Source organism: Peromyscus leucopus, chromosome 9, assembly GCF_004664715.2.
Source record: "Peromyscus leucopus breed LL Stock chromosome 9, UCI_PerLeu_2.1, whole genome shotgun sequence".
NCBI classification, from domain to species: Eukaryota; Metazoa; Chordata; class Mammalia; order Rodentia; family Cricetidae; genus Peromyscus; species Peromyscus leucopus.
Genome location: NC_051070.1, coordinates 62,714,542 through 62,738,393, shown reverse-complemented (window position 1 = coordinate 62,738,393; position 23,852 = coordinate 62,714,542). Strand labels below are relative to the sequence as shown.

The following is a 23,852-nucleotide window of genomic DNA, read 5'->3' as shown; positions in this document are numbered from 1 at the left end:
TTGGGGGGCGGGGGCGAGTCACAGGAAGATTTCTCCCCAGCTGCCGGGGGATGCTCTAAAAACAGATCTTGTCTTTGGTCTTGCCTTAAATAGATGCCAGAAACGTGTGCTGAGATGAATGAGAATTGTAGTTGACAGTTTGAAGGCGGGCCCAGCCAGCATCGAGCCTGTGTGTGTAGCTGGTGCTTTCCTCTTGGCCAGCTGAGAGAGGGCAGGGAGGTGGTCGCAGCGGCTACCTCTGGCAGATTATCCAACGAGACTAGTGTGAGTGAGTGACAGGCTCAATCATGCTGTCATCAGACATGGCCCAGCAGAGTAAAGCCAGAATAGAGGGTTTGGGACGACGAGGGATGGTGAGCCTGCCTTCCTGCAGCCCCTTCCACCTTGGGCTGTCTGTCAGGAGGAGTGCTCCCCCCCCCCCATGTTACCAGAGATGCACAGTACTCCGGAATCTTCGCTGGAGGCCTGTCCTTGGGGGATGCATCGATGGGTACTCAGCCTCTGTGACCAGCCTAGCTGTAGAGGGTCAGCCATCACCTCCTCTGCTGTGCCACCGTGGAAGGGCAGCTCTCCAGCCAGCCCGCCTGACTTCCCTACTCTGTGACTTTCACTCAAGCCATGAGCTCCCAAGAGCTGTCTCGAAGTCTTGGCACGCACAAGTGAAATCATGGCAAGTAGTGGGATCCCCTTGGAATTAATAATTGTCCAAAATAACTAAAGCCCCCATTGGTGGGTTGCTGCACAGGGCACTCTGAGAGGGCAGGAGATGGGAGAGTGAATCCCAGGGTCAGCTGGGGGGCGCTCCTCCCATTTGGTGTGACCCTCATTTTTTTTTTTTTTTATTTCCAGTTTTTGTTTGGGGTCTTTAAAGGTAGGGTCTCTTCGCCAGGCAGTGGTGGCGCACGCCTTCAATCTCAGCACTCGGGAGGCAGAGGCAGGTGGATCTCTGTGAGTTCAAGGCCAGCCTGGTCTACAGAACGAGTTTCAGAATAGGCTCCAAAGCTACACAGAGAAACCCTGTCTCGAAAAAAACCAACCTCCCCCCACAAAAAAGGTGGGGGTCTCTTAGTTAAAATGGGATCTCTTAGTCCACTCAGTCTAGTCCTGAACTCAGGATTCTCCTGCCTAACCATCCTGAGGACTGGGATTATAGGTGTGGCATACCACCACCGCTGGTTGATCTTGAGCCACAGCCTCCTCCTAGGTAAATAAGTGGTGCTGATAATAATAGCTCAGGACATTTGTTAGGTGTTAAAATATGATTCTGGATACAGCCTGGCTTCCCTGATGATTCCTCCAACCAGCAAGGTGGTGGTTAGACCTGGTCAGTGGTAGAGGGATAGATAGCCCCTCAGGTGTCAGTCAGCAAGGATGGATGTGGGCAGCCACCAATCAAAACCAGGGACCCTCAGAGGTGGGACAGCTGGCTGAGGGGACAGCAGACACTCCAGGGCATGTCATGGGTAAAGCTGAGACTTGTTACAGGGTACAGAGATGCCAGTTTCCTCTTGGCTGCTGGCCCAGAGACAAGTACCCTGGGGTGCCCAGCTGCCCAGGCCACCCATCCCACCCCACCCCACCCCACCCCATCTCATCCCATCCCATCCTGTCTAGTCGATTTACAGATGAGCACAGTGATCCAGAGTGTGGATGGCAGAACTCCAGGCAAGCTGACGACTCGGGGTGGGGGGAAGGACGGATATATTCATTGGTAGCTTACTTGATGAAATTGAAGACTTAGCAAGCCATCTGCAGAAAAATGAATCCACTTCTAGAAGTTTGGAATGGTTACTTAGGGTCAGTCGTCATGTGATCTCCTCCTATCAGCTCTGGACAGCCAGAAACATGTAGCATGCTGGTGAGAGCTGAATGGGGAGCATTCTTTTTAAAAAGATCCTTAGTTGTTATGAAAAGTTATCAGTAAGGGTGCCTGTGTCTATTTCTAGGGTCTGTTTGGATCATATCGTTGGCCTGTGTGCTCCAGAAACGCAAAGATAACTATTTTTCAAAGAATGGATTTCAAGGCAGCAGGACATGATAGCAGTCGTTTATATTTGAGTGTTAACGGTGTCTCGCGCTTTATTTGGTTCAGCCTGCAGCAGTGGCTCACGAATGAGTTCCTGTTCTTAAGGTCTGTGGGACCTAGTCGTGGACATAACTAACTGAAATAGAATAACAGTAATGATGGTATAGGATGATTGATGCATAAGACAGTGGTGTACCTGTGGGAGGTATATGGAAAGAGGTGGCTATTGTGGGGGATCAGATCATAGAGGAGAGACAGTTAGAAAATCGGGGAACCCTGCACTAAGAAGAGACAGTTGGGCTCTAAAGAATGATTCAGAACTCTGAGCTGTTGGGGGAGGGAAGGAGCAAACAGTTTCTCCCCTCAGAGCAGGAACACCGGAGCACCCCACACCTGTGGTGTGGTGTGGCGTGGCGGGGGCAGGCCACAGACACACGTTGTAGAGCAGGTCCACCGGTGTGCTGTGGGCGAGGTTAGCCTGAATGCCTACTGCCTCTCAATTCTGTCAGGCATCAAAGTCAGTGGAGGGGCTTCTGGAAATAAAAGTCTCCGCTCCCAACCCAGTTCTAGTTCAAATGGCCAGAGAATCAAATAGCCAAAAAGGGGGGGATTTTCATTTTTCTAAGCATTCTCTCCGATGTGACAGGGAGCCATGTCCTTGGGTTTTGGAGGACCCCGGAAGAGTGAATCAGGTACACCTGCCTGCAGCTCTGTGGACATTGTTGGTTCCCTCTGTGGGTATCAAGGGTGCTCTCTGGGAGGAGGGACTGGGCCCAGCATTTCAGCTGTAACCACAGCTGCCTGCCTGTGAGGCCGTTTCCGCTTTTGACGGGGGAAGCTGGAATAGCTTATCTCAGCCTGGAGGAAGTGGAGTGAGCGGCAGGAGGTTTTCTGAAATGTATGTTTTTAACAGACTATTCTAAGTGCGGGAATTTCCCCAAACAAAGCCTTGGGGAAATCCCCACCAGGAGCTGGCTGGCTGGGAAAGGGCACTGTGCATTAGCAAGTCTGTGGGTGACTGGCTGTCCCTTCCCAGCTGTGCCCCCTCCAGGCTCAGCCTCGAAGACTAGCTGAAGGGCTGGGTACTTCTCACCTCCGCATCCGCCTCACACAGGGGTGTTTTTCTCAGTTACAGATGAGAAAGCAAAGGCTCAAAGATCATGGCTTTCCCAAGGTAGCCTCAATGGGACCAGACCAAGCTCTTGGGACTAGGCAGTCCAGTGCTTTTAAATTAAACCTTGTCACTTTGTGCAACAATAAGCCAGCGAGAAAGAGACTCGTTTGTCCCGAGAAGAAAGCTGGGTCAGGCACTGTGGATGGGTTTGTTCTCCGGAGTACAGCCAGGAAGGGGGCACAGAACATGGCTCCTGTGCTGATGCTGTGTGATGTCATTTCTTGTCAGAACACCCCTTCAGAATCAGATGCTCGGTCAGAACCATAGAGTTGGAGTTTAGCAGGACGGCCTGCTGATTTCGTGAGGAGCATAGCTTCTGTTACACCCTTTCTGATTAGGTTCATAATAGCAGTCCTGTTACCAGTGGCCTTGTGAGCCTAGGCCTCGGCCCATTCTCTGTAGGTAGCACACAGCCTTCTGCACCTATTCCTGGGGTTGGTATCTGGCTGGAGGTTCCTCAGATGTTCACTAGAGAGTTGTTCCCTCATCCAAGAAGGTCACAGACTTGGAAGTTAGATGTCTTCTCAAACAAACTTTTAGAGGCCTCTTTGTAAGGGACACAGGGCAATTGAACATATAAATGGTACTCCAGGGAAACAACCTTCCTAAAGGCGATAGCACCCACTATATTGTTATCTGGAACGGATGGGTTCTTGAAAAGGGTTTCTCCAGAATGGTCTCTGGCACACAGACCTGTTAAAAGATGAGAGTTGAGAGTCTCTTAGTTAGCGTGCTCAAGGCCCAGAGTCCAATCCCCAGTAGTGCAGAAAATTGAAGAAAAAAAAAAAAAAAAAAAAAAAAAAGATAAAGGGAGTTCTTTCTGAATTAGGCTAAAGCTTCAGTTAGCAAGTCTCTTGTGGTGGATGAGGCCTAAGAGTCTGGGGATCTTAAAGTGACTTTGGTTTGGGCAGCTTTGTCTCCATGTTTACAGGATTATTTTTGCTGAGAGAGGGAGAGTTAGTCTTCTTCAGGGATGAGCTCTGAAGTGGTTACACAATGCCAAGTTGTCAGGCCTTAAATAGTGCATAGGAGCAACACTAAACAGACTCGGCAGGTTGTACTTATATATACTGTACATGAATATATTTATTCATGTATGTGTACATATGTGTGTGTGTGTGTGTGTGTGTGTGTGTGTGTGTGTAGTAATAATTAAAGAGTAAGGCTGTGAATTTGAGAGGAAGTTGGGACATAGGAAGGACTATAGAAAATGAGCAGTGATCTAACTATGTTTTAATAATAATAATAATGTCACAAGGAGAAAAAGTGTCTTTTCATACTTACATTTTTCAACAAAAGAAATGATATAGATAGCTGTGCCCTTATGAGTTGGCAGTGGGGACATCAACTGATGTAGCCACCTTGGAAACAATATGGGAGCTCACAAAAATCTTGTAGCAGAATGAGCCACGCCAGCACTCTGCTGATTGAGTCCAGACCCCACCGAACTGACAGCAGGGCTTCGAAGCGATGATGAGCAAGCGCACTCGTGCAGATGGGAGCATTGTTCTCAGTGGCCACGAGGGACAGGCACCCGGTGTGCCCAGCCACACGGAAGCAGACAAGCAGGACGGAGGGGGAGGCACACAGGGCCTTCCGGGGAAGGGGAGTCTGACTTGGACAACACGGACAGACCGGGCATGCGTGCGTGCGTGCGTGCGTGCATCACGCTGAGTGAAACACTTGCCACTGCAAGGCTCATGCTGCATGGTTTGGACACAAACTATCTGAAGCAGAATCACAGAAACAGGAAACGGAGGTGGTTGTCAAGGAGTGGGCAGGCGAGAGAAGGGAAGGAAGTCAGTGTTTGTATAGGGGTTCGGTTTTGCAGGATGAAAGGGTTCTAGAGGTGCCTCTGTAGCTGTGGGGCGCAACGGTACCCAACTGTGCTTTAAAGGGGTTAAGCTGGAGCTTAAAAAAAATCACAATAAAAAGGAAAACATGACCTCTTCAGCCGTTTGTGGTGGTCTGTGCATATAATCGCAGCATCGGAGAGGAGGAGGCCGCTGAGCTGTGTCCATGGTGAGACTCGTCTCGAAACACCCAGCCAAAACAAGCACTCCTCTTTTTATTTCCCTCGGCTTTGCTGAAGTACACTTTGAGGATTTATATTAGTTATTTATTACACAAAATTACTGTGAGTTAACAAGTCACCTCTGCTAACTCCCGTCGATAGCAGAGGAATTCGAAGCCTTTTGCAGCTTACAGGAAGTGACTGCCGAAGGACAGGGCCCAGGGAAGAGGTTGCCCACAGAGCGGAGCATGCGCTCTGGCCACCCTCAGGCACGCTCCAGGGTTTTTCAGCCGCGCTTTCCCCATTAGCGGTGTTCAGCTCAGCTGAAGATCATTTACTGCAAATGTCTGGCACCAGTCGTACCACTGAAGCAGGATGAAGTCAGTCCAAGGAGGCCTTGGAGGCTGCAGGAAAAAACCACGGTGGAGCTTTTTGTGAAACCATGAGACCAGGATTTGGGGTGTAGGGTGGAAGCAGCGTAGAGCACGGCCAGGGAGGGAGATGGAAGGCGTGACGAACTGCTGCAGATGTAGGCTAACTGCGGGAGTTTCTAGCCGTAATCTCAGGTGGGTGCTGGGCTTTGAGCCAGGGAGACCTGGTGTCCATCCTAGCCTGGCCCGGCATGGCGTTACTCAGTTGTGTGACTTCTTGGAACCTTGCTTCCCCACTGGCCGTTTGCAGCCTGTTTGGAAAAGCACCGAGTGTCTGGTACCTACCAGGTGTTTACATGGGATGCTGAGCATGCAGAAATAAAGTCTCTCTGCCTCGCCCACGGGCCTGGGAACTGAGTCCTGGGGGTTAGGAGGGACTTAAAATCCTGGCTATCATTAAGGTTGTGGAGGACAAAAAAGGAAGGCAAACCGAGTCAGGATGCCGTGAGGCCTCACTGAGAGCCAGGGACAACGCTTAAAAGGGACAGGGGCTAACAGTGACTGCTGTTCCCAGAACTGTGTAGAAGTATTGAAGTTTTGGTACAAGTCCGCGTTTTATGTCTGTCACACAGATTTTCAATCTTGTTACCAGGAACAGGCATCACAGAGGTGGCCAGTGCTGCCCTGGAGTGGGAGGGAGAAGATATGGGCCATTGAGGTCCCACTGCACGGCACCCAGTGAAAGAATATTCTGCACTTCTGTACAGTTTTCTTTTAATCATTTTATTTATTGTTTATGCATGTGCATCTGGAGATCAGGGGACAACCAGTGGGTGTCAGCTCTCTCTTTCCACCTTGTGAGTCCTAGGGATAGAACTCAGGTCCTCAGGCCTGGCTGTGGGTATCTTTACCATGGAGCCATCTTGCCAGCCCCCAGTTTCATTTCAGAATGCATTTAGTTATTTATACTGATTGATTAACTGTGACAGGGTCTCCATACTCAGCTCAGATTGCCCTTGACCTTGTGGCAATCTTCTGGCCTCTTCCTGAAGATTCGGTTTTTAAATGGGATGGTCAAGAAGCAGGAGTCTTGTCCGAGGAGGGATGTCATGTGGAGGAGGTCAAGGGGATCAGGATGTCATCAGAACCAGGGTGACATGGTGTGGGTCTATGTGGTCAACCTCGGGGCTTTGACTCTCCCCTGTGGCTCATGTGCAGAGATACAATTTGAATTAGGAGTGATGTCATCGCTGCCTGAAACAGGCAGTGGGTGGGGTGAGGCAGGGAGGCCAGCAAGGGGCAGCTGAGTGAGCCTGTTAGGGTGACCCAGGCTAGTGCTGGGAGACAGGTGGGAGTTGGCTGGGTTCTTGTCCCCTTTGGAGGGGAAGGCAGAGTCCAGGTAGGATGTGAAAGGCAGGAGAGGAATGTGAATGGCCTTTGAGTATATAAACCATGGAAAGCTGCTCCCATTATAGATGGCAGGAAAGGGGTTCCTTCCTATGGTTCTTTAGCCAGAAAGTGAAGCCGGCACAGCATCCTGGGAAGTGTTGACGTAAGCGTACCTGCTTTGCACGTGCACTTGTGTACCTGTGTAGCGATGGATGTAGGGAGGTTGGCGTGGTCCTCACTGCCAGCGTTTGCCGTCTCGTCCTGGTGCTGGGCATCTTTCCCTACACACGGCTTCTGCCTCTAGCCACGCCCACCTCAGTGGGCTGGTAGGGAAACTGAGTCGGTGTACTTGGGCTAATGGAAGCCACCTTGCTTCTGTGGTGCTCAGCAGCAAGAGCTCACTGTGGCGTCGAATCTGTCTCACGACCCAGTTCATTCTTGGGAGCATTTATGGCAGCAGTTCAGAGGTCATTTGGTCATTTGTCCTTGTCACTTTGCATCCCTGTCTCCTGTGAAGTCTAGCGCTTTTTCCAGTGAATCCTTTATATTAGACTCCTGTCAATTGTGGATTCTAGATGATAGTTGCTGGCTTAGGAAAAAAAAAAAAAAAAAAAAGAACGGCCTTTCCCAGCAACAGGCAGATCGGGTGGCAGAGTTCTCACTGGTCAGCATTGTTCAGTGGTTCTTTGAGGGAGAAAATGTCATTTTCAGGGCTTTGCTCCGACTGAGAGGCCCAGATGCCTTTCTTTTCTTTTATTTTTTTAATCTGGCTCAGCCAAAGCTGAAATGTGATAAGGAGAAATGCTGGCGGTGTTGGGCAGGGCCAAGTCACTGCTGGCTGGCATCCAAAGATTCCTGCAGCTCTGGGCCCCGGCCAGATCAAGGGTTTGTCTCTATGCTGCTCACCCAGGATCGTTAGAACCTTTTAGCTGTGAACCTGGCAAAGCCCCACCAGGTCTCTCCGCTGCAGCCTCCCTGCCCCCCACCTCGAGTTCACAAAGGCTTTTATCTTTAGTGCTGTCTGTGGTGCCCGAGCCAGCTGACTTAGGCAGGCAGAAAAACTACTCTTCCTTCCCGAAGGCTTCCTTCCTCAGCATCCCACACACAGACCCCAGGATCGTGCCGCAGATCACGTAATAGGCAACCTTCCCCCTCTGCACCTGCAAGGCCTGTGACCACAGAAGGGGAATGGAAGTTAAGATTTCAAGGGAACAGACACTGTCCTAGGAGCTTGAGTGTGTTTCTCAGACTGCTGAGGTCTGACTTCCTCAAGACCCCCCCCCAACACACACACACACACAGAGCCCTGCATCCCTGAAAGGAAGGGGAAGCTGAAGACTCACATCACACATGTACACACACACGATGACTACCCCCGTCCACCTACCTGCCCTTTCCCTGGGGAGTCAGAAAGACAGTAGACTTAAGGACAGTATAGGAGCTCCTGAGAGTGTTCCTGTGCCTCTTGGCTTTCAGTTCAAGTTCAGGAACACCTGGACTCACTCCCCCGAGGCACTTCCAAGGCAGCTCATGACATGGTAGGCAGAGCTTCTCTGGTTACAATCAGAGATGGGAACTGAGGTTCAGGTGGGAGAAGGGACACTGCAGGAAGCCAGCAGCCACTGGGGGCCAGAGCTCCCATTCAGCTGTACCACATCAGCGTGTCCAAGATTCCTGGACTCATCAGCACCCAGGGCCTCGATAACACTGATGGATATACATCCTCTGAACTAACAGGCCGGCTCTGAAAGAGGGGTCACCAAAGCAACACAGTGGGTTTGCACGTGGCAGGGGACCCCAGCCTCAGGGAACAAGGCACGCAAACATGGGCCTGTGAGCAGGCCCAGCCAGGTCAGATGCTGCTGGAAGAAACTGAGTTGAGCTTAGGCTCACGGGATGGGGCAACCCAGGGTGTGCTGACTGCTGCAGAGGGGCCTTCTTCACGCCACGCTGCTTCTTCCTGTGATGTCCCGTTTACCAGTCCTTCCAGAGCCTTGTTGAGCTCATCGTCTTTTGCCTCCAAGCATCACCCGTGGGCTCCAGTTCCTCTCTCTTTTCCCAGCACAGCCCCTTCCCTCCCCAGCTCCCACTTCCCTCCTGTTGCTGCAGAGTCGTTCAGACCTGCCCTCGTTGCAGCCTGCCAAAATTACCTTTCTGAAACTTGCCATGTAAGGGGACCCTGGACTACAAACTTACTACCCAACTCAAAACCCAGAAAGAAGCAACCAGTTGGTATCCCATGCCTGTGATCCAGCCCTTGGCCAGGGCTATGAGTTCCAGGCCAGCCTGGGCTAAGTAGTGAGAGCAGTCATAAAACCACACACTGAAAGAGTGTTTGTGGCTTTCTGTGGCCCTCCCTGGGAGTCGTCTTCCCATTCTCATCTTTCACTCCTTATCCAGAGGACCCCTGGCCACAGAAGACACATCCATGGAAACATGAAACCTCTGATCAACTCTGGCATGTACTATGTTTTCCTATTTGTACTCTAGACACAAGGTTCAGACTGACATAATAATAAATACAACAGTAATAACAGACATATACAGTAGGAATCAAGAGTATTTGCCTAGCTTGCATTGAGTCATGGGTCTCTCTGTGGCACCTTAAATAGAAGCCCGCAGTCAGACATAGGGGTTGTTTATTTCTGGAAATCTCCACTTAATTTTTTTCAACCATGTTCGCAAGTAACGGATATCCTTGGAAGTGAAGGTTTGGATGAAGGGAGTCTTTGGTCATGGAGTCAAGTATGATGTATGCTTCCAATTTTGCTTCCATCTGCTCTTGGTCAAGGGCTGTCTCAATGCCATGACTGAGGTGGTACAGCCCCACTGAAGAGCCTTTCTCGATGACATTATTGTCCCTTTAAAGCGTCCCTACTGCCTGTGTGAGCCAGTTTCCGGGTTGAGTGCTAAGCACTGAGCCCCCTTTGCTCTCCTCAAAGCTCCAGCTCACCAGCTGCTGGTCTTGGCTACTTGGGGCAGATGAGCTTTGTTCCATGTTCCCAGCACCCAACCGACCTCCTGCTGGAGAAGATGGTGATGGAGATGTCCCTGCTCCTGTACCAGCGGAAGGCTAAGCCAGGTGTCTCAAGCACTCAGCAATGGCGAAAGGAGCCCTTTGTTCCTAAAGAACATCTGGGTACCCAGATGTTCTAAACAAAGCGCTACCCCATCTTTTTTATTATTTTTTATCAATTATTTTTAAAGGTTTTTTTTTGATATGATATAATGACATTTTCCCCTTCCCTCCAAACACTCCCATATACCCTTTTTTGCTCACTTTCCACTTTGCTCACTTTTATGACTTTTCAATAATTATTACATATACATGTGTACATGTATACACATACATTCCTAAGTACATACCTACAGTCTATTCGGTCTGTATGATGTTACTTTGTACTGGCCATTTTGCATTGGATAACCCATTGGTGAGCTCTTCCCTGGGGCAGACTATGTCTCAAGCTCTCAGCAATCCTCAGTTGCCTGTAGTTCTTTGTGTAGGGCTGAGACCTCATGGGTTCCTCCTTCTGTCCATGGTGACATATCTACTGTTTTTGTCCCTTTCTGCTTATTTTAGATGGTCATCTTGGTATCTTTGGTTGTTACTAGGAGACACAGTCTCACAGCAAACTCCCTGATCCTCTGGCTCTTACAGTCTTTCTGCCCCTATCCACACGTTCCCTGAGCCGTAGTTGCAGGAATGTTTTATAGGTCATGACCTCTGGGACCGGGCTCTACAACTCTGTATTTCTATTGGCTGTGCTTTTCTATATTGGTCTCTGTCTGTTGCAAAGAGAAGTTTCCTTGCTGAGGGTTGAAGACTGCACTTCCCTGTGGGTGTAAGGCACATATTTAGTGTGTAGTTAGGACTTATGCTGGCTTAGCAAAGTGGAGGTTGTGGGTTCTCCTCCAACATCCATGACCTCACTGGCTCTGGGTACCGCCTCCATCTGTGAAACTTCCTTTCTGTTGTCTTGGTGAAGATGCTCATGGTTTACAGTTCTGATAGTGAGCACCACCCCTTGTGGGTGGGTGAACTGGGAGGAAGAACAGCCCACTCTGACCCCATGGACACCTCTGGCCTTGGTTGTCCTGTTCCCTCATGGGCCGCAGAAGAGTGTGTTTCAAGAGTGATGAAATTCTCATGCTCTTTACTTCAACATATTGCTTGAGAACGTTATTATGTTCCTGTTCCTTTTTGTTTTAAACAAGGTCTCACTCAGTAACTTAGGTTGGCCCCTAAGCTGTAATGATCCTCTTGCCTCTGCCCAGGTTCAGGAATCACAGCTATGAACCCTCATACTTGGCTGTTATCTGTATTCTTTATATCCGCTCTGGAGTGGATTTCCCACTACATCACAAGTAATTCCCTCTCCCTTGACTCACAAAATACCTGTTGGCAATATCTCCAAAGATGCTGGGACACTGGACTCCAGCTGTTCTTGGCACCAGCTGCCACCTCAGGGTTAGAGTTTCAGTGGGGATTTCCCAACATGTTCCTACTCTAGGTGAGAGAAAATGACCATTTTCCTTGAGGAACGATACCGTTGGGCACTTGTTTTGCCCTATAGATGGGTTGTTGTTGGCTGTATCTTGCTCTGTAACCCTGGTTGGTCTGGAACTCCCTGTGTCCTCAGATTTGCTTTGGTCCCCCTATCTCTGCCTCTGCCGAGGTCACAGGTGTGAGCGTCATTTAAATGTCTGCATCCTTTAAAACACATCTTCCCTGGCTTTTCCCCTGCAGTCTCTTCAGATGGAGGTGCAGAATCTTCGGCCTTAGTGGATGACAATGGTAGTGAGGAAGACTTCAGCTATGAAGAACTCTGCCAAGCCAACCCTCGGTACCTGCAGCCAGGCGGGGAACAGCTGGCCATCAACGAGGTACTGGCATCCCACGTGTACCAGATGCTTGATTGATTCTTAAGGCTGATTAGTTCTTAGCGTCTCCTGAAGTCTGCAGCTCTGGCTAGCTGGTTTTCAACAGAGTTTTTGTCATTGTCCAGGGATGTGACTGTCAGTAACAGCTTTGCACGCTACTGAGTCATCCCATAAACACTAAGGTGAGGGGCTGCTGGTCTTCAGGGCTGGCTTTTCAGCTTTTTAGATGGGTCCATTTATGTCAGGTGATTCTCACAGCTGCTCTCCGAGGTAAATGGAAAACACTTGTCTGCATTTTAACCAACACCCTGAGGTCAGGACTGGGCCTGGTGTTGTGATGCCAACTACTCTCAAAACTGAGGCAGGAAGCTCGAAAGTTCAAGGCCTCCCTGGACAGCTTATGGAGCCCCTCCCTATCTTACTTACATAAGGGCAAGATAGTTCAGTCATAGAGTGCACAAGGCTCTGGGTTCTATTCCCAACACTGCAGAGAAAAAAAGTGAACTCATTTGCTAGCAAATGGCAGAGCTAGAATTAACCATGTGTTTCACATTTCCAGTCGGGTGTTGTTTTCCTACTACCCTGAATTTAGGACAACCATTTTATTCTCTCTTTCCCTTTCAATACAGTGCTCAGTGACTTAGGTGATACTCAGCACTTGGTATGGGATGTATTTCCTCTGAGATGAGGGGCTTGTAGGAGTGTTCTGGGCTACACTACAGAAGGCTAAGCAGTGACGTATGGTGACTAGGTGTAGTAAGCACATGTATTGTTTGACTGACTTATCATGATGTGACCCCATTGTCAGTCAAGGGGTTCCATATATCTGTTTTCTGAGACAGTCTTGCTGTAATGACCCACACTAGCCTTGGACTTGTGATCGTCCTGCCTCAAACTCCCACATGCTGGGATCACACACAGGTACCACCACACCCAGCACGTATAGACGTCTTTTTAAGGTTGATCTGAGTGTCCCTTTCAGAGCAGGTCACATACACCTACTGATTCTGTTTTCCTCGGTTGATTTCATGTAACCAGTTTACCTGGACAGCACGAGTCTCTCCAGACAGAGAGTAGAAGATATCAAGTGGCCCTGAGAATGTTAGGCACACCTAACGTGAGGCTCCTTTCCATCTGCCCGCCTTGCTGGATGGCTAAGCATGCTCTCCCGTCTCCATTCCAGCTCATCGGCGATGGCAGCGTGGTCTGTGCAGAAGCACTGTGGGACCATGTGACCATGGACGACCAGGAACTGGGCTTCAAGGCTGGGGATGTCATCCAGGTCCTGGAAGCCTCTAACAAGGACTGGTGGTGGGGCCGGAAGGAAGATAAAGAGGCCTGGTTCCCTGCAAGCTTTGTTAGGGTAAGCGTGGCCCTCTGGGTTTTCCAGGGGTGTTGGTGGGAGGGGGACCGCAGAAGAGTTTGAGACAGATCTCAGTCTTTTTTTTTTTTTTAAAGATTTATTTATTTATTATGTGTACAGCATGTTTGTCTGCAGGCCAGAAGAGGGAGCCAGATCTCATTACAGATGGTTGTGAGCCACCATGTGGTTGCTGGGAATTGAACTCAGGACCTCTGGAAGAGCAGTCAGTGCTCTTAACCTCTGAGCCATCTCTCCAGCCCCAGATCTCAGTCTTCACCCAGGCCCAGTTCTTCTGTCATTGTGTTTAATACCACGCATAAGCCAGACCTGTAAGAAATAAGGTGGCAATAGTGAGAATCGTAACAAAAGCAAACAAGCCACTTGACGTTGCTACTGCCCCGGGGCACCATGACTTGATGGCTCGGCACAGAGAGCAGAAGCCAGGGAGGTGTTTGCCTTGCCTCTGCTACGGCTTCCTCTTCTGTAAGCCGCCTGCCTCCTGTGTGTGGCTTGCAGCTTCGAGTCAATCAGGAGGAGTTGCCGGAGAGCTGTCGCAGCTCCCGTGGGGAAGAGCAGGACGAGGACACCAGCAAGGCCCGCCACAAGCACCCGGAGAGCCAGCAGCAGATGCGCACCAACGTCATCCAGGAGATCATGAACACCGAGCGCGTGTACATCAAGCACCTTAAGGACATCTGTGAGGTAAGTGACAGTCAGAGGTTGCCACCTCCTCCAACCCCATGCATCTCCTCAGATCCTCAGGCAAGGTGCCGAGTCATTTGTGATGTTGCCATGGTCTTTTCAATGATAATTGGTACATTCTTTCTAGGGGAGGTCGGGGAGACAGAGTGTGACTGTGTAGGGATTCCTGGGATTATGGGCACTGGCCACCGTGTCCAGCTGTTACTCAGGAGTCTCGTCCTGGTTTCAGGGAACTGACCATTAGTAGATGCCAGGCGGGAAGGCTGCTTCCTCCAAGCTGGTTTTCAGTTTCTGGATCAGGTGAGCTGTGTCGCTCTGATGACGTCAGCACGGCTCATTCAGCTGACATCACTCAGGGCTAGAGACAAGCTCAAGTCAGGACAGGCAGCATGTGTCTCTAACCTCCGTACAGGGAGGCAGAGATGGACAGATCCCAGGGCCTCTCTGGCCAACCAGTCTAGCCCAAACTGTGAGCCCCAGGTTTAGTGAGAGGTCCTGTCTCAAAAAAAAAAAAAAAAAAAAAAAAAAAAGTGGAGGGGTGATTGCAGTCATATGTACCTGAATGGACAAGCCTTCCCGCGCACTCATGTGCAATGTCTCACCAGGCACATGAAGAAGGCAGTGGTTTATAGTTACTAAATGGTCTGTTTATTCTGTTTAAGCATGTGATGCTACTCTGGAGGTTATGTGCATTTGTGGCCTTTCCATCCTGTGCCACTAACTGTCCCAAGCCAGAGCACGGCCCTGATGATGTGCACAGAGAAGTAGTTATCCCTCTTGGAAGGACTCAGATTAAAGAAGTAAGGGCTCGTGCTATATAATGAAATCAGGTGATGACGGAGTCCTTGGTGTGGATGTTCTTGGATCTTTGCTGTGATTTAATAGATCAAAACCATACATTGGCTCAGGTTATCAAGCTTGACAGCAAGCCTTCATACACTGACGTCCCCCACCTCCGTGGCCTGGAAAATTAGAATCTAGAAAATGAGGCAATATGAAGCCAGGCATGGGCTCACATCTGTAATCCCAACTGTGGGTAGGAAGAGACAGGTGGCTCCCTGGGGCTCTTGGATCAGCCAGCCTAGTCTACTTGGAGAGTTCCAGGCCAGTAAGGACTTTGTCTCGAACAAAAAGGTTGTCCTCTGACTGTCATACAATTATGAACGCACATGTACCCCCACAAACATGAATGTGCATACACATAGCACACACAGTGGCAATGTGAATTTTTTTTTTAAGACAGGGTTTCTCTGTGTAGTTTTAGTGCCTGTCCTGGATCTTGCTCTGTAGACCAAGTTGGCCTCGAACTCACAGAGATCCACCTGGCTCTGCCTCCCAAGTGCTGGGGTTAAAGGCGTGCGCCACCACCGCGCCCAGCTGGCAATGTGAATTTTTAAACTCTGCCATTTGAAACTCACTTCTGGAAGCTTGAAATCCAGCCATATGAAACTTTTCACTTTGGTTTTGTTTTCAAAATATTTATGGTGAATTGTAGTTGTAGACGTATGATTGTCTCATCAGGGCCCCTCAGAGATAAAAAATAATTTTCTCTAATTAAAATCTACTCCAGCTTGGGAATAGTGCCACATCTCTGTCATCCCATCACACAGGAGTTTATGTCAGGAGGATTGCAAGTTTGAGATGAGCCTGAGCTACATAGTGAGATCCTATCCTAAAAATAAAATAAAATAAAATAAAATTCAGCCCAAGACCATGGCACTGGGCCAAACCACAAACAGAAACAACAACAAACTGCATTGTTCAAATATCTCTGAACAAATAAAACGGTTTGCTTTTGTGTTTTGCAGGGCTATATCCGACAGTGTCGTAAGCATACGGGAATGTTCACGGTTGCGCAGCTAGCCACTATTTTTGGAAACATTGAAGACATTTACAAATTCCAAAGAAAGTTTCTGAAAGACCTTGAGAAACAGTACAACAAAGAGGAACCTCACTTAAGTGAAATAGGATCCTGCTTTCTTCAGCACGTACGTCACTGGCCCTCCCTTGATCACATCCCATCAGACAATAGCATAGAAAGATGCCTCCACCAAAAACACCCCAGAGGTTTCTTCCGTTGGCTCACGGGCTGCCTTTAGGTAGACAGGATTTTTTTTCTTCCCCAGAGAGTGAGTGATCCAAGGTCACATGCTCCTAGGCAGATGGTAACACAATCTCAGCGTTCCTCTGGTGACCTGAGTTTGTTGGTTCTTACTATTTAGCTTGACTATAACTGCAGTGAAAGATTTTGGGGATTTTATTTCTGTACGTAGAGAATAGTGCAAGGGGTGCTAACAGTGGTAGCCATATCCCCTCACTTCCTGGGTGCTGGACCCCGAGGTTTTCTAGCGGCAGGGGGCTAGAGCTGGAGGGGTGGCTGGACCTCCCAACTGCTGAGCATGGTGGTTCCATAGGAAAGCAGGCAGGAATGGGTCCCTGGGTACCCAGGCATCCTTGAAACCCTGAAGTCCTGTGTGGCCAGAGCAGCCTAGGCCTGTGGGTGAGAAAGGAGCTCAGGGGGGAGGCTTTGGAGGTGAGCCAAGGCAGGGCAAGAGCGGGCAGGTGAGTGGCTTCGATTACAGGAGGGTCTTACTTCTCTCACTGCCATGGTCAGCCCTGCCGGGTGATGGCCCAGAAGCCAAGAAAAGGAAGACTTGCTAGAAGGGGTGTTTTCAAGGGAAGCCTGGCCAGGCTGGTTGTGCCAGCAAAGAAAGAGCAGTGGTCTCCAGCACCTGCGTCACAGGGTTGGTGGGGGTGGGGACATCAATCGCAGGGGGTGGGTGTTGGGTTGGTGGGAGACCTGGGGCATTTAAGCTCGGCCAAGCCTGCATGGCGGGAGGAGGAAGCAGGAAGGAAGGGCAGCTGTGAGTGCATGGCCCAGCAGCTGAAGCTGGAGGAAAGGTGGTGTGGCCAGGGATGTGGACTTGAACCCCGTGACACAGGGCTTTGGAAGCAGTGTCCACCCAGTCTTGAGGAACAATGGGCAGAGGAGAGCAGGCAGCCCGAGGGGGCAGCAGTGTGGCTGCACCTCAGAATGAGAAGTCTGCGGGAAGGGAAGTAGGCAGGGGCCTTTCAAGGGTTAGGCCGTGTGCCGGCAGCACATGGTACCTCCAAGCCAGAGTTGGAAGGAAGGGGGCCAGGATGGAGAGCCAGGCCTCAGAGCATCGCTTCTCCCCACTCGCTGCAGGCTAGAGCTGAGTGAGCACAGGTGGTATGGTCTCCCATCCCTCTACCCACCCTTAAAGAGAACCCAGTTATCCACCACCCATAAATGGTCTGTCTACTGACCAGCCATGAAAGCCACTGCCAAGCTTGGATTGCCCCTGGGGTCTTGGCCTGCCCTCCCTCTTCTCCAGGACTATCCTCAGAGATGGCTCAGAGCCGCTGACTGATGAGACTGCCTTCCCTTCCAGCAAGAGGGCTTTGCCATCTACTCCGAGTACTGCAACAACCACCCGGGTGCCTGTGTGGAGCTGTCCAACCTCATGAAGCAGAGCAGGTACCGGCACTTCTTTGAGGCCTGCCGCCTGCTCCAGCAGATGATTGACATCGCCTTGGATGGCTTCCTCCTCACACCGGTGCAGAAGATCTGTAAATACCCGCTGCAGCTGGCCGAGCTGCTCAAGTACACCACCCAGGAGCACAGGTAAGTCGAGGGCCGCCCAGGGACCACGAGACTGAGCAGCAGCCAGCCTGGTGCTTCTGGAGTGGCAGGGACAGCTGGTGCTGGTGCTGGTGCTGGTGCTGGTGCTGGTGTGGTAGCATTGTTACTCTGCCACTGAACTTCGTGGAAGAGGTTCTTAGAAGTTTGCAGTGTTTATCACTGTAACAAGGTATGTGAAGACACTCTGTGACATCCAGAAATAGAAAAACAAAAGAATGCTGAAGCTGGTTTGTGAGTACACGGAGATTTGGTGAGGGCTGGTTTTGTTGTTCTTACTGTTGGTTTAGTTTTGCATTTGGATTTTTTTTTTTTTTCTTTTTTGGATTTTTGAGACAGGGTTTCTCTGTGTAGCTTTGCGCCTTTCCTGGAACTCACTTGGTAGTCCAGGCTGGCCTTGAACTCACAGAGATCCACCTGGCTCTGCCTCCCGAGTGCTGGGATTAAAGGCGTGCGCCACCAACACCCGGCGCATTTGGATTTTTTTGAGATGGGTCTTGAAATATAGCCCAAGTTCATCATGATCCTGTCTGTTTTCTGGGTGCTAGGGTTATGGGCAAGCACATCACACCTGTCTGCACAGGGATTTTCTCTTAGTTATTATCTGGTATAATTTAAAATATTATGTGAATATCCTTTTGTAGTTATTTAGTAGTAAATCGGTTTTTAATTTTTAAAAGAAAGAGACAGATAGGACTATAGTGGTGCACTTTATTCCTAGGGGATCTGCTTTTAGATCCCACAGAATTCCTGAAACTATGGACAGAACTGCGTCTCTACATGTATATGTGTGTGTGTGTGTGTGTGTACACAGTGCTTTTCTGATGCATACACATCTATAAAAAGATAAAAAAGCTGGTCATCGTGCTCACTCCTATAATTCCATCACTTTGGGAAACTAAAGCAGGAGGATTGCTCTTGGTTCAAGATCAACCTGGGCTACATAGAGAGTTTTAGGATAACCTGAACTACAGAGTACAGTTCTGTCTCAAAAAGAAGATAAATTTACGAATAAGGTACTATAAGAGATTAACAGTAACTACTAAAAGAACAATTCCAACAGTATATTATTGTAATTTCAACTTGTGAATTACCTCTGGGGTTTTCTCTTTCATGTCTAATGCAGTTGACAATGGGTAACTGAAATCTAATGAAATGAAACTGGATAGAGGAATGTAGGAAGATGTCCCGAATCTGGATAAGGGGTAGGGTCTCCGCCTGGAGAGCTTGGAAAGTGCCTCACCTCTGTCCTTGCTGAGCTCCTGGGCAGAGACAGGGTTAGGATCAAAAGGTAGAAGTGGGTAGGCTACTGAACAGACCTAGTCAGGGTACACCAAAGGAATAAGGAGGAAGAGGCTTATTGAAATGGATAAAAGAGAAAGACAACTGTGTAGGATCTTTCTGTCTCAGATATGGAAATCAGAAGAGCTTAGTGGAGGAAAAGAAGGAAGTCAGGAGAACCTCAATTTGTAGAGGTTCTCTAAAAAATAACAAATGAAAGGCATGGTAGTCGTGACTTGGAGAAAATAAATAAGAGAGCTGAGAAGCGAAGCAAAGCCTTCTGGAAACATGGAGTGGCAGCGTAATGCTTTCCAAGGTGGGCAGCTGTGACCACCACACACACTCCGTAAGAGGGGGCTTCACCCTTTAAAATGTTCTATTTTATCATAGGGGTGCGACCTGCATGCCACAGCACACATGTGGAGGTCGGAGGGCAACTCTGGGGAGTCAGTTCTCCCCTTCCCTCTTTACCTGGGTTCCAGGGACTGAACTCAAGTCACAGGCTTGCACAGCAAATACCTCCACTCACTGAACCATCTCAGTGACCTGACTTTTCTCTTTGGAGGACATTTTTTTTTCCTATGAGCATTTGCAGATTTTGATTATTTTCCAAACTGTTTGTTTGTTTGTTTGTTTGTTTGTTTGTTTGTTTGTTTTTTGAGGCAAGGTACTGTTAAGGTGATCCTGGCTGGCTCTGAACTTGCAGAAATCCTCCTGCCTATATCCCCTGAGTGCTAGATAGGCATGGACTATCACACTTGTTCCAGTTTGTGTGTGTGTGTGTGTGTGTGTGTGTGTGTGTGTGTGTGTGTGTGTGTGTGTTTCAGGACAGGACTCATTATGTAGCCCAGGCTAACCTCAAGCTCTCCATCCTCCTGTCCTAGCTTCTCATGTGCTGGGATGACAAGTATGCACCACCGGAACCAGCTTTGGAAATGTTCAAAAGAGAAGGACATCAGGACTCTTTGTTTTTTTCATTAAAGTAGAACGGGGGAGAAAAGATTCTAGAAAAAAGAAGCAACCACAAAGCCCCTTAGCTTTCAGGGGACTTTTAGCAAAAGCATCGTCCCATTTCTCTGGGGGCCTCCCGAGTCTTGGGCAGTTCCACAGCATGTTTGTTTTGTCTGCTCTGCCCCGAGAACAGGCCTCTCTCTGAGGGCAGGACCTGCTCTGTGGACAATCCTGCAGACTTCCCAGGAGTCCAGTTCTCCTCTGTTCTGTTCAGAGCTTCTGTTCTCAAGGCTGTTCAGGAGGATTCTAACTCAGTCCAGCAGGCTCCCAGCTGTGTCCTAACCTGAGCCCAAGCAATCCAGCCTGTAAACCAGATTACTGGTTTTACATCCCCACACCACTTCTGCTGAGCAAAACCTGAGTGTAACGCTTTCTTACACTAGACACACTGTGTCCTGGCCTCCGTGCAAATGAGATTTTGATTTTAGGGTTTTCAGAGCTTAACAGTTTTAAAGGCATAGGCTGGGGGGCTGCTGGAAGACCATCATACTTTATTACTCATGGCCTCTCACGTCCCTTCCTAAACAAAGAGAAGCTGAGACTTCATGCAGGTAGTTACTCTCACAACAGCTAGGGTTTTTAAGCAGCTTTACATAGCAGAACTGGTTGTGTTGAAATCAAAGCCGAAATGAAGACAGTTCTCTGTACTAACGAAAATAATTCAGAGTTGGTTTCTGTGGCATTTACTTTCATTCATGGTGATTTCTGGGAAATGAATGACAACATTCTTATTCCAGAAGAATTGTGAATCATGTCCTCTCAGCTCACTTAACCTGTGCAGACTGTGGTCTATTCATCGGGAACAATGGCTCTTACTCAACGCCTTGTCTAGACTATTAGCATACAAACCAGGGACAGAGCGCATTATTTTGTCAGTCCTCGCTTGTGAGTTGCATGTCTCACGGTTAGGATGAACTTCCTGTTTTGCAGCGATTACAACAATATCAAGGCAGCTTATGAGGCCATGAAGAATGTGGCCTGCTTGATCAATGAACGCAAGCGCAAGCTGGAGAGCATTGACAAGATTGCCCGCTGGCAGGTGTCCATCGTAGGCTGGGAGGTGAGTGGCCCTCAGACATGCACAGTGTGGCTCGTGGCTCCTGCACCTTGGCCCCAGTGACAGCACACTTCAGCATTCTGTGTTCTGGATGTTCTGGCTTTAGTGGTAGATGTGCTGATAACGGTCTGTGCATTTGGAGGAATGTGGATGAGTGTCCAAGTCAATTCTCTTGCTTTTATACAGTGCCTACAGAGAAATAGAGTCTGAGTAGGTGAGATAGACTAGAGAGTCAAGGTGACAAAAAAACGTGAGCTTAATCCCCAGGGCCCACATAGTAGAAGGAGAGAACCGAACCCTACAAGTTGTCCTCCAACCTCCACATGGGAACTGACACACCCACACACATATACTTGTGCACATACACAAAATAAATAAAGACAATCAATTCGGTTTTTTGTTTGTTTGTTTATTTTCTTTTCTTTTACTTTTTTTTGAGGGGGGCAGGGATTGGGTTTCAAGACAGGGTTTCCTCTCTGTAGCCCTGGCTGTCCTAGAACTCTATAGACCAGGCTGGCCTCAAACTCATAGAATTCTCCTGCCTCTGCCTTCTGGATGCTGGGATTAAAGGTGTTACACCACTACCACCCAGTTTAAAAAAAAATTATTAAAAGTCATTAATATATTGCTTAGTGCCTGGTCCCCGTGACATGGAGAGCCAGCTCCACCAAAGCAAGGGCACAGTTCCCACAGTCATAGAACACAGTGGGAGGAGCATGGGGACTTCAGTCATGGTGACACATTTGAATCCTGTATGATCTAAGCAGATTACCTTTTATCGTCATTAAGTTAAGGAGGAAAATATTACTTTTTAGGCTACATGGTCATTATGTAATAGTACAAATAACCCTACTTGATAGGGCCCATAGTAATGGCCCAATGGGTATACTTACACACACACACACACACACACACACACACACACACACACACACACACACGGTTTGCATTGCCCCTACTGTGTTGACCACTAATTACATTGGTGAACTCAGTGGATCCTCTCAATAATCCTTAGAAGTAGGCACCTATTTAACCCAGGGGATGGAGGAAAGGACCTGAAAGGTGTAAGTACCTTGTCCAAGGCCGCATAGCTAGAGAGTGGCAGAGCTGGATTCCACCCCAGGAATCCAGCAGGCGGCATAGTCTGTGCTGGACACCTGCACTGAACCACAGTAGTTCAGAACAAGCTGGTGCTGCCATTCAGATTGCTGCTGAACCAGGTAAGCTTCACCCACATCCACCAGCTGGTCAGAACTGGTTTTCCTGGCCTGAGAAGGTGTGGAGTGAGAAGGAAAGAAGTGGGCTGAAGAAGTTAATGAGAGCAGGGACAGCTGAAGAGAAATGCTCTTCCTCGGGAGTCCTGAACGTACCTCCGCCATCACTGTCTGAGCCCTTGTTTTTTAAGTGAAGAATCTGGGGCACAGAATTGCTCCAGGAAAGGAAATAGAAGAAATATTTTGGAGTCAAGCACTTTTGCCTCCAAAACATGCTGTGTATCTATTGGGATTAAAGGAAAATGAAAAAATTTAACTGAAGACCAGCTTCATACCAAATTTGTTAGGGTGATGTTGGCATCATCCACTCAAGATGTAGGGGAGTTTTTCTTTCCAACCTTAGGTTCTAACATTTAGAATGTTGTGATCTAACATTGGAAATAACCAAACAGTAGATCATTTCATTAGAATTTACTGAGGACAAATCTCATGCTGAGGGGCCGCAGTAATTACCAATCTCCTTTCAGCTACCCCTCACATTGGTTGCTCACTGGCAGCCTGGCCTTTTATTCCCAGGACCCTAAGCTTGCTCCTCCAGGGAGTGGGTATACACCTGACTCGGGAGCCCTAAAAGTCAGTCATACCATGTCCCCGTCAGCGAAACCTCTGCTTCTCCCTTATTCTGATGAGTCGGTCTTCATTAGCTCCCACTACAGATGTTGTGGGATTCCACTACTGTAGCATGTTTTTGTTTTTTTTTTTTTTAAGATCAGGAAGGCAACTTCAAGTAACAGAGATAAGAAATAAAGAGCAGCAAAGAGGTATTTCAGGACAAGGAACCCAGGAAGTCAGGATCTGAATGGCCTTAGAAGCCCTACCTGCTTGTGTGTTGGACAGCAATGCCTGGTCTTAGGGAACTGGAATATTCTAGAAAGATGGTATCAGAGGCCCCTTCTGTGTCTCTCTTACTGGAAATAGTTTGGTCTTGAAAACTCACAGTAGGGGCTGGAGAGATGGCTCAGCAGTTAAGAGCACTGGTTGTTCTTCCAGAGGTCCCAACCATCCGTAATGAGATCTGATGCCCTCTTCTGGCCTGCTGGTGTACATGCAGGCAGAACACTATACGTAATACATAAAAAAAAAAATCTTTTTAAAAAAGAATAAAAGAAAACTCACAGTGTAATTGCATTCTCTTAGGGCCTGGACATTCTAGACCGAAGCTCCGAGCTGATTCATTCAGGGGAGCTGACCAAAATCACCAGGCAGGGCAAGAGCCAGCAGCGGATCTTCTTCCTATTCGACCACCAGCTGGTGTCCTGTAAGAAGGACCTGCTACGCAGGGACATGCTCTACTACAAGGGCCGCATGGACATGGACGAGGTGGAGCTCGTGGATGTGGAGGATGGGCGGGACAAGGACTGGAACCTCAGCATGCGGAACGCCTTCAAGTTGGTCAGCAAAACCACAGATGAGGTGCATCTGTTTTGTGCCAGAAAGCAAGAAGACAAGGCCAGGTGGCTGCAGGCCTGCGCAGATGAGAGGCAGCGGGTGCAGGAGGACCAGCAGATGGGTGAGTCCCCTCAGCCTCCTCCACCACTGGCCTCTTCTGCTCAGCCGCTCCCTCAAGAACCAAATCTGTGGATGGGGCTGCGGGCATGCGGGGTAGAGATGGCCCCTAATCTCCTAGGGTGTGCTTGTTACCTTTATT

At 49.0% G+C, this 23,852-nt stretch overlaps 1 protein-coding gene across 5 annotated transcripts in view; it reads left to right on the top strand.

Annotated features, from left to right (window-relative positions):
• Nucleotides 1-23,852, top strand: part of Spata13 (spermatogenesis associated 13) — a 142,117-nt gene that overhangs the window by 106,068 nt on the left and 12,197 nt on the right. For all 5 annotated transcript variants that reach the window (XM_028870364.2, XM_037208481.1, XM_037208482.1 and 2 more), the window contains 7 exons: nt 11,722-11,858; nt 13,039-13,218; nt 13,735-13,920; nt 15,729-15,908; nt 17,334-17,566; nt 20,804-20,933; nt 23,342-23,714. In XM_028870364.2, coding sequence (XP_028726197.1) covers nt 11,722-11,858; nt 13,039-13,218; nt 13,735-13,920; nt 15,729-15,908; nt 17,334-17,566; nt 20,804-20,933; nt 23,342-23,714 — 1,419 coding nt within the window. The remainder of the gene's footprint in view (nt 1-11,721; nt 11,859-13,038; nt 13,219-13,734; nt 13,921-15,728; nt 15,909-17,333; nt 17,567-20,803; nt 20,934-23,341; nt 23,715-23,852) is intronic.